The sequence below is a fragment of the Talaromyces stipitatus genome, genomic scaffold, assembly GCF_000003125.1.
Source record: "Talaromyces stipitatus ATCC 10500 scf_1105507295541 genomic scaffold, whole genome shotgun sequence".
Classification (NCBI taxonomy): Eukaryota; Fungi; Ascomycota; class Eurotiomycetes; order Eurotiales; family Trichocomaceae; genus Talaromyces; species Talaromyces stipitatus.
Window position 1 is genome coordinate 2,554,322 of NW_002990115.1, and position 16,719 is coordinate 2,571,040.

Sequence of the window (16,719 nt, forward strand, 5' to 3'; positions counted from 1 at the left end):
CATACATCATTATCTTGCTCACAACATATTCACCGCGTTTATGATGAACTGGAAGCTTAGTTGCAGATGGGAAAGTTCTGCTATGAGGCTGAATCTCCCTTGCTTGTGATACAAAAGTAGCCTGTTCGTGCATCACCTGGGTCAATTTGTTTCCTGTCAAGGCTGTCATTGAATCAGCCCATGCTCCGATCACAGGGCTACTAGTGAGGTGTATGTTTTCAAGATGTGCCCTGTACCTGTCTGGGTTGAATGCAGGAATAGTCATGATGAAATGTTAATAAGGCTAAATTCATAGAAATACTGAATTTGTAATGTCCACAGCCAAAGTGAGGAGATATGCAATCCTGCTTCAGCTGACTCTGTGTTGTGGTGGTAAAACTCCCAACTTGGTTGGTCAGGGAGCGTGTGCCTTGGGCAAGCATCCCGCATCCCACCTTACCACTCCCATTCGCCGCATTCCCAACCTACAACTTATACGAACAACACCACATCCTACTTGCTTGCTTCACTTCTTCACATTCATCATTTTATTTGGCTGTGCCTGTAGTTTTCTTGCTTTCTTACATAATCCTGTCGCTGAGGCCGGGAGATATATACGATCATTGATCGGATCTTTGCTTCGTTGTCCGGACGATCCCACCACCACTCTTGTTTGACCGGCTTACAGGCATTACATCCCCCGGATACGACGACTGCGACCATACCCTGATTAAGAAAGACGTGCGATATCGACGTTTTCGATTCTCGTCTATGACTGCTGATCACGTTGGTAGAAGTTTGGTCACTTGAGCACAATACTTGAGGACAGCTCTTGGAAGAAAGAGGAGATACTCGACGACAAACGCAAGAAACAACACTCGGTCGGACTCATTTTACGATACGACGTCAAAATATACATCAGAGAACCATTTCCCACGGCAGCGGTCGTGACTCGACTTTTTTCTCTCGACGGGGATAGGTCCCTCAGCAGGAAAGGGATATAGAGGCCAACAATGCATCGCTCTCGGGCTGCTGCTCGCTCTTCGAGCAAGACCCCTTCCGAGTCCTCGACGTCGAGCTCCCCCGAACGCGCCGCTGACGATGATACCGATTTCTTTGCTCAGGCAAACGACTCGCAGTCTTCTATTGGGGTAGGGACGTTTCGTGAACAAACAGCCAGCAATGAGCTGGATATCATTATTCCCCCGATCGGGCGGTTACCTCCGGAAATCCTCATATCGATATTCTCAAAACTCAGCTCGCCTGCTGATATGCTACACTGTATGCTGGTTTCTCGGAAATGGGCAGCAAACTGTGTCGGCATCCTTTGGCATCGACCATCTTGTAATCGGACCGAGAATCTTCGGAGCGTTGTGACATCCGTGGGCAAAAGTGACAATTTCTTTCCATACTCCGAACTTATTAGACGCCTAAACCTGGCGAGTTTGGCTCCCAAGATTACCGATAGTGAACTTTCGGCGTTTTTGCAGTGCAAACGCATCGAGCGGTTGACACTGACGAATTGTTCCAAGTTGACGGACAGGGGCGTATCGGATTTGGTAGAGGGAAATCGACACCTGCAAGCTCTAGATGTCTCTGAATTGCATTCGTTGACGGATAATTTCTTGTATACCGTGGCCAAAAATTGTCCACGTCTACAAGGGTTGAATATTACCGGTTGCGCCCAGATATCAGACGAATCACTAGTAGTGATATCTCAGGCCTGCAGACATCTTAAAAGAGTTGGTTCATTCTCAGAAATTATTTGATGCTTCTATGACTAATAGTTGAATTTTTAGCTGAAACTCAATGGCGTAAGCCGAGTTACGGACGCGTCCATTCTCTCCTATGCAGAGAACTGCCCATCAATACTTGAAATTGATTTGCATGATTGTAAACAAGTCACCAGTCGTTCGGTGACAGCTCTGCTGTCCACTTTGCGTAACATGCGAGAATTACGCTTAGCTCAATGCGTCGAAATTGATGACTCTGCCTTCCTTCGACTTCCTCCCCATTCTCTGTTCGACAGCCTCCGCGCCCTAGATCTTACTGCTTGCGAGCAGATTAGAGATGATTCTATTGAGCGTATCACTGATGCAGCTCCTCGACTACGACATCTTGTCCTCAACAAATGCAGATTCATCACGGACCGTGCCGTGTTGGCTATCTGCAAGTTGGGGAAGAATCTGCATCTGGTGCACCTAGGTCACTGTCTCAATATTACCGATGCCGCAGTTTCCCAGCTTGTGAAGTCTTGCAACCGCATCCGCTACATTGACCTGGCCTGCTGCAATTTGCTCACAGATGAGAGTGTTCAACAACTAGCAACCCTACCGAAGTTGAAACGCATAGGGTTGGTTAAGTGCCAAGCAATTACGGACTGGAGCATATTGGCTCTTGCTCGCTCGAGGGCTCATGCGCATTCTGTTAGTCCCAGCTGTCTGGAAAGGGTGCACCTTAGTTATTGTGTGAACCTGACTATGCAGGTATGTTATACTACATTTCGCGACTAAAGTGATAATCATGGCTAACCTGGATTCTCTAGGGCATCCATGCACTCCTCAACTTCTGCCCGCGCCTGACTCATTTGAGTCTGACTGGGGTTCAGGCATTCTTACACGAAGACCTTACTGCATTCTGCCGTGATGCGCCCGCAGAATTCACTCCACAACAACGCGAGGTCTTTTGCGTATTTAGCGGCGAAGGCGTAGTGAAATTACGCGACTACCTGAATCGGAATGTCGGGCCTTTCCATTCGGAAACTGAAGCTACAATGTACGACGATGAAGAGGAGCTAGACGAAGAAGAGACCCGTGTCACCGGATTGATGAGCGCCGCGGCCATTCGTGACGATGACGACGACATGGGTGACAGCGTTATCGAAGTTGGGCCACCCACTGGCTGAACCTGCAGTCGTTCCACCTGTATACATAAACATACAATGTCACGACCAACGGTTGACTTCGACCAGTGATCAATCAGTGTGGATAGTTACCAACTGTACTGCAGCGTTAAAGAACCAGAAACTACCGAACAGCCCGTGTCGCTTTTCTTTCGGTCTAGTGATTATGGGATGTCAATTACCCATTTTCTTTTAACGATATCTTTGCCAGCCGCAGCGGTTCTACTATCTCGAGTATTATTCATTGTACGGCACTAGCAAAACTTTTCTCTTGCGTTTTCAAATTGATACCCATATCGGATTCATAGCGACTTGATGGTTTGGACTACAGCTGGAAGAGTGTTTCTTGTCTCTCTGTTTTTGTTTTGGTTGGTTTGCATCACGCCTTCAAGATGAGGAACAGACTATGAATTGCAGTACACAGATAGATGGTATAGTAGCATATTATGACATATATCTGGTATCCTATCTTATTCGCCTGTTATCGCAGAGATAACGCTTGGGTGAGCCCTAATCTGCTTGAGATCAACGTTACAATACAATACGCCGAAAGTAACAAAACCCCCACAGTAACCGATCCTGATTGGCTCAGGCGGGCTTCTCCGCACAGGAATTGTATGAAATTGATTACGTCCCCGCCCACCTGCAACCTTCCCAGGCTCTCTCTCTCTTGAACTTCGCCTGCTTGTGGTTCGCGCAGAATATATGTATAACTCCTCAGCACTGACTCCGTGCTTCTGAGGCCATGGCTCGCCTAAGGACAGGGCGCTGGAACCCCTTCGCATTTTACCGCGTCCCAGTAACGGTTGTCATTACTCTTATCTACATCGCATTACTCGCTCCACTCATTGTCGTCCAACACGTTCTCCCCTCCGTACCAGAATCGAACCCCGAAGGTCTGGATTTACTCGAAGCCTGGCGAGATCTTCAATCTTTGACGAATGGTTTTCATCCTTATAATTCACGGAAAAATGACGAGGTGCGGAGTTGGTTGCTCACTCGCATTGACGAGATAATATCGACCAATGCGGCGGAAACTTTGACTCGGCATGACAGCGCGCGGACGTTTGTTTTTGACGATAATCAGTCGAATTTGACGGTTGTGGAGTCCAATCTTGGTGTGTATTTTGAGGGTACGAATATTATTGTATACGTTCGTGGACAGGAAGATGATAAAAGAGAATGGTGGAATGAACCGGGTCTCGCCCCCTCCGGGAAAGGTGGCGTGCTCGTGAATGCTCACTACGATAGCGTGTCGACTGGTTATGGAGCTACCGATGACGGTGTTGGCGTGATCTCGTGCCTGCAACTCATCAAATATTTCACTACGCCGGGCCATGAACCTTTGCGGGGACTGGTTGTGTTATTCAACAATGGCGAAGAAGACTTTTTGAATGGCGCGCGTGTTTATAGTCAACACCCTATTTCGAAATTGCCGCATACATTTTTGAATTTGGAAGGCGCTGGAGCCGGTGGGCGAGCAACGTTGTTTCGCAGCTCGGATACCGAGGTCACGAAATTTTATAAGCGATCGCCTTATCCCTTCGGGAGTGTCTTTTCAGATGCCGGATTCAAGCTTGGTCTTATTAGGAGCGAGACGGATTATGTCATCTTTGAGGGAGATATGGGCCTTCGCGGTCTGGATGTCGCTTTCATAGAGCCTCGGGCCAGGTATCATACCAACCAAGACGATGCTAAGCATACTAGCCAGCAGTCGCTATGGCATATGTTGTCTGCTGCAGTTGCGACTACTGAGGGTTTGGTCTCTGATACGAGTCGGGACTTTGAAGGACGCCCACAGGGCCCAGGAAAGGTACCCAGTGGTACTGGTTCCGGAGCTGTATGGTTTGATCTGTTTGGCACTGCGTTCGCTGTATTCCAGCTTCATACGCTTTTCGCGCTCTCTGTCACTCTGCTTATTGTTGGCCCGTTGACGTTGCTTATTACCAGTATTATCCTGGCTAACCAGGATCGCATGTACCTCTTCGGCATCTCGGTGTCGGCTGACGATGGCTTCGCAAGTGTGCCTCTTCGTGGATGGAGGGGTTTCTTTCGGTTCCCGTTCATTTTTGGTAGCACCACTGCAAGCGTCGTAGGTTTGGCTTTTCTGATGGCCAAGATAAACCCTATGATTGCTCACAGCAGTGAATACGCCGTTTGGAGCATGATGATCTCAGCGTGGATCTTTGTTGCCTGGTTCTTATCTCGAATCGCAAACTTTGCTCGACCTACGGCTCTGCACCGCATTTATGTCTTGACATGGATGTTTTTATTGGCCTGGGTTCTTCTGGTGATTACTACTGTATACGAGAATCGTGACGGTATAGCAAGCGGCTATTTCGTCATCTTCTATGCCTTTGGCACTTTTCTGGCAACGTGGATCTCTTACCTAGAGCTTTTTTCGTTGCCCAAGAGAAGTGACTACGCCAATAAATTCAGTGGTCAGATATCGTCACGACGAACGAGTCTGGGCGGTAGTCGCCTGCTGACTCCCAATCCAGACTTTGCTGGCCAACACCAGGAGGACGATGAACCTACGGAGTCCACTTCTCTTTTGCGTAGTCAACGGACAAGTTTTGCAAACTACACTCGATCTGCAGAAGACGATGGTGAAGGCGATTTGTTGTCTACAGGGGTTGGCACTGATGAGTCTGAAGCAAGAGATGCCAACGTCTATGGGTATGAACAGCCATGGAGCGCAAACTTGCCCAAGTGGACATGGATTTTGCAGTTCCTATTGATCGCACCAATAATTACCATACTTGTCGGACAGCTGGGTTTACTGATTACAAGCGCCATTCATCAGACCATGCAAGACGGCAGCTCGGCTTTGGCACCGTATCTGATGATTGCCATTTTCACTACACTAATCTTCATGCCTACTCTACCTTTTATCCATCGATACACATACCACATACCTACGTTTTTATTGTTGGTATTCATCGCTACCCTGATCTATAATCTGGTAGCGTTTCCGTTTTCCGGAAACAATCGAATCAAGTTATTCTTCTTGCAAGAAGTGGATCTTGACACTGGCGCGAACCGTGTTTCCTTGACAGGTATATTGCCCTTTGTCGACGACGCCGCTGCGTCAATACCCAGCGCCAATGGACAGAATATATCGTGCATTCCGAAAGGTGATCGAACAGAGTGCTCCTGGGAGAGTGATCTTATACCTCATGTCATCACCCATCCCGGGTCTGGAAAGCAACAAACTCCTATGAACGAATGGGTAAAATACAAAGCTATACGGCTCGAGCCCGGTCGTCAGAATACCAACCGTGCACAGTTCAAAATAAGTGGATTGAATACACGAGGTTGTCTGCTACACTTTGATAAACCCATTTCTCAATTCCATGTTGCCGGGTCCGCTACAGATAGCCGATTCCCGAGTAATCCGTCTCTCGAAGATGGGACCGAAGACGGCGTTCGAGAAATTCGTCTGTGGAGTCGTATCTGGGGAAATGAGTGGGTGATAGATGTTGAATGGGCCTCGCACAACAACAACAACAACAACAACAACGATGACAGTGACGGTGGGAAAGATACATTGACTGGAAAAGCAACGTGTCTCTGGAGTGACGCCAACACACAAGGCACTATTCCAGCACTCGATGAAGTGATCCAATACACTCCTGAGTGGGTTGCTATTACGAAGCTTGATGCTGGGTTGGTGAAGGGGAGTCGATCGTTCGAAGTGTGATGTTTGTCTATTTTTTTCTGTCTGTAGTGTAGAGTCCATCTTGTAGGTGGCGTTTTGATATATGACTTGTATATATGTGTACAATACACAGATTTGGATCTCATGAAAGCAATTAGGGTTATTTTGCAGCACCTATCCAGATAGGTTAAAACAGAACATCATGCCAATATTCTCCGATCTCTCATATTTGCTTTTTCAAGTCGTCTGTTCTTGAGTCTTGTCAGTCCTGAGGGGTAAAATTATTGCTTGTTTGCGGTTATCTACGGGATAAGCACGCAATGAGCAGTACAAATTGCTCTCGTCGTCAGGATCCAATTATCTTCTTAACGCGCGAGCATCTCCTCCATTTATGGTTCTTACCGTTGCGAACTGATCCTCTGTGTTCGAGCCATGTATGATAGGGAATAGATGGTATATAACCAGGCCAAACCCCAATTCTTATCATTATTTGTAATACTTCTAATCAACCAACTTGATATCAAAATTCCACACACAAATCCTTTATACTTTACATAACTCAAGGCAGACAATCAATCAAAATGTCCGTAGCACAAGAATTCGAAGCTGCAAATGCGAATTATGCCTCGGCCTTTGACAAGGGACATTTACCGCTTCCACCTGCTCGGTATATTGATCAGCCTCGCGGGCTAAGATCTAAGTATGATGGCTGATTATATCTTTCGATATATAGCAAGGTTGCAGTCGTAGCATGCATGGATGCACGTATCGGTATATATAACCAACTCGAATATCTTGACATCATTGTTAACATAGAAAATAGACGTCTTTCGAGCCCTGGGCCTTAAAGAAGGCGATGCCCACGTTATCCGCAACGCAGGCGGACGAACCAGCGATGCTCTTCGCAGTGTAATCATCTCTCAACAACTCCTCGGCACGCGAGAAATTGTCGTGATCCATCATGTATTCTTCCCTTCTTCCTATACAAACAGATAATGAATCATACTAATGGATATGCAAGACTGACTGCGGCATGCTCACATTCACGGACGAGCATCTCCGCAACAAGATCAAGTCCGAACTGAAACAGAATGTCGATCAAATCGCATTCTTGCCCTTTAATGATTTGAAGCAGAGTGTTGTTGATGATGTTGAGGCGTTGAGGAATAGTCCGTTGGTACTCGATGTGCCGATTACGGGGTATGTGTTCGAGGTTGAGACGGGGAAGATTGTCAAGGTGGATGTTTAGAGAGCCTATTTCTTTACTGAATGTGCAAGTCCTAGTAACAGGAGGGTTGAGCGAATGTGAAAGTCTTTTGGATAGGTGTCGAGGGTGTTTATAGTGACTATGTTCGAATGATCATTCAAATAACTACTCGTTTTCAATCTTGGAAGATCTCTTGCAAATCACACGACTTTGGATTTACTCATATGAATTCAGAATCCCAGTCTGTCTCTAACGCTTCAGGTTCTTTTCGAGCACATGCCCCTTCATTACTTCCCTTCAATATCAATGGCTTGAACATTAACCTTTCATCAACTATTCCTACAAGAGTATATTCCCAGTCTGTTTACTATTTTATTCAGTTGCCCTGCTTGTTGACACTCCTTTCTGTTGCTGCAACGAATGGATAAGAGCTAGTCCTGATATGCTATGCATAAAGCTACACGTCAAGAGACTTATTAATTTGTAGCCATCTACAATTAATGAATAATGACTCAGATCCGCCCTTCGATTTCGGACTTCGTCACGAAAGGATACCCAGGCGCTTTTCCCATGTCATGGGTACCCGGCCCTTGTTTTCTTTAATGCCCTCATTACTGCTTTACGGAGGGTGTCATTTTGACGTGCGGATTTGGGCTCTCCCTTATGAACGTCTAAATATCGCTAAGTTCCTTATGGGCGTCTAAATCGGACTGAAAATTAATCAGTTTCAGCAGATCGACGACTAACGTCGCCCAACTATCGAAATCATCCCTTTTCCTCGCCAGCTGTTGCAAGAAAGCCTTCAGATTGAATTGTCCTTCAGGATGTATGGAATGATTTCGGGGACGTTGAATACATGGAAAATCATCCATGAGACCTGCAATTTCCATCTCGATGCTCAGACCTTGAATTCCTGAGCTAACCGATCTCTTAGGGAGCTACTCTTAACCACCTGGTTCCCGGACGCAATTTGCCGTAGTGGACTACAGGCACGTCGTTTTCACGCTTGCGCCGTACTTCAAGTTTGGTGGTGTCGGAGTGATCGTTGCATGGCTGATGAGGAGAAGCATGCCGATAGTTTGCTTGAAACAGTCAGTCTTCATCTTGGCCTGGGTTTGAATATTCGGAGAGCACATTGGGATTTTTCTCTACTATTTGTTTCACTAGCCGAGGGATGTCACTTCCACCATTCATGATATGACTTGTTTCAGGCTTTGAGATCGCGGTCAACAAAGCTTTCGGAGGGCGATTTCGATTCAGCGGTGGATGCAAACACATTACCATCCAGAGCTTTGCTGTAGGTGATCACATTGTATTACGGACGTGCTAACCACAATATCACCCAGTCGAACATCATTGGGCCCGTGACATGGTACACCAGCTACGATACCCATCCACACAAGGTGAATACAAATGGATCGGAAAGTCATTACCATTCTCAAGGCCATCGATGTTGCAGAGGTAGTACCGTAAGAGCCGTTTGCGAGACAAGCAATGGCAACATTATGATGTCCGATAGATCCTAAAACATAGGTATTGATTGGACGCTGGTAAATCTGCGTGGGCATTGTCCAACATGACCCGAACTGCTACATTTCACGAGGCAGAGCACAGATTATTCCTATAGTATAGTCTTCACGGGAAATATTTGCAGGGAGCTCCATTATGTGACTCTAGTTCCATGGACGGTTAGCTTTGCTCATGTAAGCTATTAGACTATCAACTGGGAGCAAGACATTATACATACTGATAGGCTTGTTCTATCTAGAACTGTACCGGTCCTGTGAAAGAGATCATCAATTCTACTGGTTATTTACAGCCTGAAGAAGGACGGCCTCTGGTAATTAATGAATAATCTTGGTTTCGAGGATCTAATTCATGGATTCGAGGGTCAAAATCTCGAACACCGGAGGAAGGCGATTCCGCCGCCGCACAAATGCTGTTATTACCTGACAAGGTTAACTTGAAAAGTCGGGCAGAGTCACCAGGCTGGGACAAGACGTTCACCAAAGTACCTTGATAACGACTTACAGCGTCGGGGTTTTCGGTTTCCCTGACTGCATATGGCGCTGTAAATCCGACCAATTGATCCAGTGGTTATTGTGGATGCATGGGCTCTTAGAGGCTATGTATCAAACAGAGAATCTCCCCCTAAAGAGTGTGTTGAGCGGCTTGACATTATTTTCAGGCTAAATTTCCTCTCTTCGTAGTCGATTGTTCCCCATCAATTGATATCCAGCCACTGCTTGACGGGTATCAAACAGCAATACAGTACATTGAATTTCTTCTCTGCACTGAAAGGGACGGCCAGCTCATCATGTTGAATCGCTATTTTGTTAATCAGTTGAAGGAAGATCGAGAAAACAGGCCAGAGAATGAAGATACTGATAGAACTGAACTCACGATTATGGATATTCATGATATTCTAAAAGCTTACTATACAGTGGCAAGGGAACGATTTACAAACAATAGCTGCATGCAGGCAACATATTATCATTTACTCTCAGGACCCTCTTCTATGTTTGTGAGAAAACTATCTTCAGACCAGCTCGAACGAATCGCGGGAGGATGCAATATCGGCTGAGATATAAAAGAAGTTGAAAGAACATATAGAACTATTGAGAGAGGCTAGGAAAGTCTTGCTAGACGGTAGTTAGATGGAATTTCGTGAATGGGATCTTTCCCCTTCCAAGGTTTTCTGGTTGTCCTTTCAGAATGTGCTATCTTGTGGCCTGGGAGTATCGTCTGTATAAATCTTTGTTTGTTTAATATGATATTCGACTGAACTATTGGGTAGACATCGCTTTACACTACTAATCCTCTACCTAGGTATTTTTAAATACAGATATTTTTAGGGTTCCTCGGTGGTAGGGGACGAGGACCTAATTAAAGAACTTGAACTCACAAGTCAGAGCGCTACAGGGAGCAGGCAAATTCCATCTTTACCAGATAGTTAGTGTCTTTTTTCAGCAAGACTGCCCCTTCTGTCTTTCGATTTAATCTGGACTATCACATTTATAGTTTTCACCCGCATAGTATAACTACTATATACATCCTTTTTTTATTGCAAGATACCCTGAGACATATTCCATTCATCGGAAAGACATATTCCTCGTCACAGCAAGAAAGGTCAACGACCACAACTGCCTTATATCAGATTCTAACAGCACGAGAACGGTTAGTTACCAATATAAATAATGAATAGGTAAGGAAGACGAAAATCAACATACCAGTCTGACTCCCCGTCCCAGGTGGAGGAGGCATAACTCCAAGGGGAGTAGGCACAAATGTCTCATTGTTATTATCATATACCCAAGACCAAACTTCTTGCGACAATTGAGCTTGATTTGCCTCAATCGAGTCCCAGAGAATGTTATATGCTGCCTTGACATTACCGTAGACTGTACCATCCTTACAAAAGTCCGGGATCTTGGTGTGGCCATGGTGGTCATGGCCAACAGAGCTATTGACAACCTCGCATCGACCGAGCTGTTGCTCCAATCCCTTGGCCATCATAGCCAGGGGCCAGGACCAAATCACCGTTCCATGATAGGCCCCACTGGTGAAATTGCTGGCGTACACGGGATTCTGACCGTAGGCCGGATTGGCGACCACCATGCCGGCGTCCGTAAGCAAACCGGCAGGGAATGTGCGACGGATATTGTTCGCGGTCTGGTTCACGAAAGCAGTGAGCTGGTCTTGGCTGCCGGTCGTATTGAGCAGGAAGTGACGGAAACAATCGTCCGTATTCATTACTTGGACTTGGGTCTGGTTGCTGTTCCCATCGAGTGCAAGGGCATGATACATAACGTCCCCGTCAATGGTGTCAGTTTGGTTTGGCCCTGAAAAACCGATTGTCTGGGCATAAGAAGATACGAGCTGCTTCGCTTCTGATTCGGGAACAGTCACTCTGAAAAACTGCAGGGTTTCGTCTTCCCAGACTTGAGCGTATCTGTCGGCAAGTTTGGCCCAGTGTTCTTGGTTCATGAAGAAGTTGTTGCGGGCAAGAGATGCAATAGCTCGGAGAGCTGCAGGCATCAAGGCCGTATTAACATCGTAAGGAATCCGACCACCGCCGATGCCTATCCAGATGTCAGTTTCTTTTTATTGATTGCTCTGGAGATAATCTTACCGTAAGTGCTATCTCTCCATTCTCCAACAATCTGACCGTCCTTGAGGTGAACCAGGTTTTCCTTAGTCTGGTTCTTGTGACCTGCAAAACGTGCAGCCAAATTCATGATGCGTTCTGCGTTGATGGCTACCATTTGTCTATAGGTTAGGTTACTGTTAAGTGTTGTGAAAGCTCCGGCCGAAGTGCTGATCAAAAGTCAGAATAACTGCTAACTTCAGACACGAATGAAGAGTACATACTTCAAGAAAGATGCTGCTCTTGTACGGCCAATAGGGTCTTCGACAAAATACTTGTTCATCAAAATGGGGAGATAGTAGTCAGAGTCAATCTGTCGATATCATTAATAAATGTCTTATACTTGACGAGGACGCTCACCATTTTGTAGTCACACTGGGCTTCAGTGCTGTACAGCCCGTACTGTTGCTCATTCAACCACGTAGCATAGTCACTAATATTCGATTAGCCTGAGTCTTGACTGAGAATTGACTGAGAAGAGTAGATCAATTACCCAATAGTCTCCTCATGACACACGCTACCATCCGTCCTATTGATACGTTCCAAAACCGCCGCAATAACAGCTTCCATAGCACCATTCTCGCCTTTACTAAGAATAGGCTCCAACAAAAGCGCAGAAATCATAGAATCACGACCAAAGTACGTCAAGAAACGCCATGCGCCAGCCAAAAGCTTAGTAGAATACGACAAGAAAGACAAAGCCGATGTCCTCTCTGAGTCTCGTTGCATTAGATCAGTGGAGGAATTAGTCAACACTTGTGCTGGGGAGAGTTGCTTCAATTGCGGGTAGTTGAATTCAGCTGTAAAGATGTAGTCACCGGTTCCAAACGTCAGGGTATTGTTTTTGCTGACTGTGACGGATCCCTTTGATGATGCAGGAGTGAAAGTCAAATGAGTCGAGGTCACATTATCGAGCCAGATACGCTTGAGGGACGCTCCACCATTCGATAGACTGGATACATTGATTGCATCTTGGATCTGAGGCCGCAAAAGACTGGGCCCTTCCACAAAGTCTCGAATCGTCCGGATACTACCCAGGATTGGAACGGTGAGGATGGCCGAGGAGCTGAAACGAATGGTTCCAGTAACACCATAAAAGGGAGTAGTATCATTCCCGGACGTGGAATTCCTCTCGTCGTACGTTGCCGACAGTGGATTGCCAATAGTAGAATTGACAACCTCAATACTCAAACTACCATTTACGCCGTTCTGAGGCGCGAAATAAGTGCAGACTCCGCTATTTCCCGCAGGCCAAGCAATGACGAGACGCGGGGAGATTAGCGAGAGATTACTGTCAGGTTGCGGAGTGGTCACGACAACTTGAACAGCGGTGTTGCAACCAGAATAGAAGAAGTTGTCGTATGGCGCATCGGGGAGATGCAGAGTTGTTGGAGCGGAAGAGCATGATGGTGCAGTAGCTGCTCCTAGAGCAGTGAGCGCGCTCAAGGGTAGGAGATGCCACCACATGGTGAACATAGACAATTAAGTATATTGATTGTCAAAAAAAAATTTTACACCTATAACCCGGAAGACGAGATTAGGAGGATGCATCCCTTTTATACCTTTTTTCAATAGCATCACCTCTTCCGAGATAGGAAGGTAAAATTCCACATCTTCATCGATCTAAAAAGTTTTTAAATTAGATGAATTTCGTCTCAACCGAAGGAAAAGTCTTCCAAGTGGCGAGTGCAGTCATGTCTTCTGTAGTAGAACTATTCTCCACAAAATCCCCAGAAAAGCACGATCCAAAGACCCGCAAATAAGCCGAGCAGACAAATGAGTCTTTGCCTCGTCAAAGCTCAAGCCTCAATAGCTATACCGGCTACTAAAGGATGAATAACGTGTGTAAAGCGGCGCACTGGCGTTTTTTAGAGAGAAAGATCTACATGACATCCACCTGAAGAAGAAAGTCAAAGCAAGCCAAAAGCCGGCGATGGGGCCCCATGGGGGATCCATCGATGGGTATTATTACTAGGATATACCTGGTAGGTAGTATTTGGACTACGTACACGTCTAAGCGGGGATTTAATAAACTTGCAATATAAAGTAGTTGGAAAAGTACGTAAGTCGTGAGATGGAGTTTTCAGAAATACGTAAACGCCGATTTAGACATCTATGTCGGTGTTTGAGAAATCGTTACAAGATTGAAGGCATGATCGTCTACAAATCTTTGATTGTCTGCCTTGACTGAGGTATTCGATGTTATGTTCTCTTAATATGTTTATTCGCAGTTGCTATGGATATGCATGTCAATTCCGGCGCATCAACAGGAGCCCGCGAATGCGTGGGCTAGTCGATTGACAGGTGCCGGTCAAATTCCGGAATATCACTCCCGTAGCCTCTCAACTGTGAGAGTGGGCGGGATAGTTTGCATGCATCCATGGCAGTATTCTGCCCGTGCATAACATGCAAGATTTCATTGAGATATGCTCATCTCAGCTGATATGTAGCAGTGCCGGCCGCATGGATCTATCCCCTATGCAATGATGGTAGCGCACCGTCTCAGGCGATTAACGATAAACCCCCCGAACCGCTCAACCCGGCTGGTGATCATTAGACAGCCGTACCGACGGCCCGGGGTAATGTGCATCATTCCCAAAATCCACCGTCTCCGAACCCGGAATCTGCTGCGGATTACCATTTGTCCTCGTCTCACCACTCCACGACTCCAAAGTCGTATTCGTAGACCGTGGCCATATCTCACGCATCCCTCCTCCCATCTCCTCATCCGCCAAAGGAGTTGAATGCTCAAACATGGCTATTGAGATATCATCCATATCATCAAAATGGCGATGATGAGAGCTATTGCGCGGTCGAGTGGGAGGGGGAGGAGTGGCATGCGTAAGATCAGAAGCGACGCGAGTCGCGTCGACGAAGTCAGGATAAACCATGTCGTCGTCATCGTCGTTGTTGAAAATGTTTAGTCCATTGGGACCGTTAGCAATAGTACCGGAGATCACTGGCTGGGATTTCCAGCCGTGTGTGCGTACGAGTCGAATTAGTTGTCCCAATACGGCAAATTCAAGCTTCAATTTGATGCTGTAGATGGCTCCCTTGAGCGTGGTCTCTATCATATAGAAGTTCATGTACTCAACCGTCAATAGGGCGATGTCCATCAGGATGATGATCAAGTTGATAGTAAGAAGCTGATACATGATCTTGCGTCTGCCGCTTTCCGGGTTCGCCTTCAGTAAGGCAATGGTTTCGTAAATGTAGATTCCCGAGAGAATGAATTCCTGCAAACAAAACCCCGTCATTTGAATCTTCTCCATGACATTATACCCAGCCACGAAATGAGGGTTGGAATAGGCAAAATTCGAGCCATACGTCAACACCGACGTGGGGATGTGTAAAACAATCGCATCAACGATAATCATACACAGCACGGGTCGAAGGACCTTGGGGTTCCTATTTAACAGATGAAGTCTCGAATACAGCACCATCGACTGACCCGTAACCATCGCATACCATCCCACACTCAACAAGGTAACGGACAACCATGTCGCGGAGGTGAGTTGGAAAAACTTCATCAGAAACCCGACTGAATACGGCAATATCCCAAACGCGGATGAGATTATCAGACTCCAAAAGTATAGGCCACGGTATTTGCGGAATGTTACGAAACATAGGGCGATCAGTTCGGTGGCATTGTACCAGGCTATCCCGATGAAGGTGCCCATGGCGATTTGAAGGCCCAGATCGTGGCCTGTGTAGCCCCCCGTGATGCCATTGCTGGGAGCACTGTCGGCGGTGGACACCATTGCTAATGCATGTTTGCAAGATGAATATCTGAGAGTATTAAGAGTATCTCTCTTGCCATGTGCTGAGGAAGGACAATCACAGGTACTCGATGTGGATCCAGGAGAGTAAAGTGGGACAGGAACCGATGCTTGACAGTCATATATAAATACATGTGATATGATATTGTCTCTTGGATATTAGTCGGGGAAAATAACCCAAGACAAGAAAGGCCTCAGTCAAAGTACCGGTAATATGTTTATGTGAACAAAGCCCGGCCCCCAGAGATTCGTACTCCAATAACCATGAGTTGTAAAGTCGCACAATATCGGGCGGTCATGGACTGTGCTGTGCAAGCTCCACGTTTCAAGCAAGGCTCGACGAGGCTTACTGGCTGAGAGTCATCTGCAGGCAGGATCAAAATTTTGCCTTAATTAAAAAAGATCAATCCGGTATCCAGTATCCATTAACCCCCAAGCCTTGCGAGCACGGTCTCGTTGAGGGAGTTTGAAGACTATGACGACAAACCCAATCCATGACTTGCTTGCGAACTCGGCAGACTATGTAGCAAACCACGTCAAAGAGGATCTTGATTTCTTGATTGGGATCAATGCGGGGGAGTGTCTTGAGTCGCTTAGCTGCCTTGGTAGTAGCTTAGGCGTCCTTTGGGAGGTTCCGAGGGCTGTGAGTCGCTGGATGAGTGTCCGTGTCCTCGTTTCTACCCACTGTTCGTGTGGAGAAGTCATGCCCATGTTCCAAGTTTCTTTCTTTTTCTTGTGGCGTCCACGCTTCTCTGCCGATCTGATCAGAGAGGTTGTTGCATGGAGGAAAAGAGAAGAGGGTTGGAATCGTTGAATACGGTTGGGTCATGTGAGCTGATGACAAAGAATGAATTACATCATATTTTCCTATTGAGGATTTTACTATGGTTCGTATTTGAATGCTTTACACCCGATAATTATGCAAGTCCTTCTACAGCAGCAGATCTCAGTATTAATATCGGCCATGAACGAAATCTCGAGTCTCTTACTTAATCGACCCCATGGGGCAATTTGAGTTTCATGACTGCATCGGTGTATAATTAT

The 16,719-nt window shown here is 46.3% G+C and overlaps 6 protein-coding genes across 6 annotated transcripts, besides 1 other annotated feature; 3 read left to right on the plus strand and 3 right to left on the minus strand.

The window, feature by feature from the left end:
• Positions 1-992: 992 nt before the first annotated feature.
• TSTA_032670 (ubiquitin ligase complex F-box protein GRR1, putative) lies at positions 993-3,306 on the plus strand (the record flags this gene model as incomplete). Its single annotated transcript, XM_002480403.1, has 3 exons — positions 993-1,721; positions 1,779-2,465; positions 2,525-3,306. The coding sequence occupies 3 exons, from the start codon at positions 993-995 to the stop codon at positions 2,882-2,884; spliced, it is 1,776 nt and encodes a 591-aa protein (XP_002480448.1). The 3' UTR covers positions 2,885-3,306.
• A 320-nt stretch (positions 3,307-3,626) lies between these two features.
• On the plus strand, positions 3,627-6,686 carry TSTA_032680 (Peptidase family M28 family; the record flags this gene model as incomplete). Its single annotated transcript, XM_002480404.1, has 1 exon — positions 3,627-6,686. The coding sequence occupies one exon, from the start codon at positions 3,627-3,629 to the stop codon at positions 6,582-6,584; it is 2,958 nt and encodes a 985-aa protein (XP_002480449.1). The 3' UTR covers positions 6,585-6,686.
• Positions 6,379-6,404: a microsatellite.
• A 353-nt stretch (positions 6,687-7,039) lies between the features above and the next one.
• TSTA_032690 (carbonic anhydrase, putative) lies at positions 7,040-8,168 on the plus strand. Its single transcript, XM_002480405.1, has 4 exons — positions 7,040-7,209; positions 7,276-7,313; positions 7,366-7,505; positions 7,564-8,168. The coding sequence occupies exons 1-4, from the start codon at positions 7,124-7,126 to the stop codon at positions 7,789-7,791; spliced, it is 492 nt and encodes a 163-aa protein (XP_002480450.1). The 5' UTR covers positions 7,040-7,123; the 3' UTR covers positions 7,792-8,168.
• A 4-nt stretch (positions 8,169-8,172) lies between these two features.
• Positions 8,173-9,317, minus strand: TSTA_032700 (uncharacterized protein; the record flags this gene model as incomplete). Its single annotated transcript, XM_002480406.1, has 4 exons — positions 8,173-8,346; positions 8,497-8,667; positions 8,702-8,802; positions 9,081-9,317. The coding sequence occupies 4 exons, from the start codon at positions 9,315-9,317 to the stop codon at positions 8,262-8,264; spliced, it is 594 nt and encodes a 197-aa protein (XP_002480451.1). The 3' UTR covers positions 8,173-8,261.
• Positions 9,318-10,902: 1,585 nt separating this feature from the next.
• TSTA_032710 (uncharacterized protein) lies at positions 10,903-13,553 on the minus strand (the record flags this gene model as incomplete). Its single annotated transcript, XM_002480407.1, has 5 exons — positions 12,390-13,553; positions 12,257-12,329; positions 12,121-12,209; positions 11,882-12,066; positions 10,903-11,831 (listed from the first exon to the last, which is right to left on the minus strand). Exons 1-5 carry the CDS (start codon positions 13,370-13,372, stop codon positions 10,903-10,905), a joined length of 2,259 nt encoding a protein of 752 aa, XP_002480452.1. The 5' UTR covers positions 13,373-13,553.
• A 632-nt stretch (positions 13,554-14,185) lies between these two features.
• On the minus strand, positions 14,186-15,657 carry TSTA_032720 (uncharacterized protein; the record flags this gene model as incomplete). Its single annotated transcript, XM_002480408.1, has 2 exons — positions 14,186-14,287; positions 14,464-15,657. 2 exons carry the CDS (start codon positions 15,655-15,657, stop codon positions 14,186-14,188), a joined length of 1,296 nt encoding a protein of 431 aa, XP_002480453.1.
• Between the last annotated feature and the right edge of the window lie 1,062 nt (positions 15,658-16,719).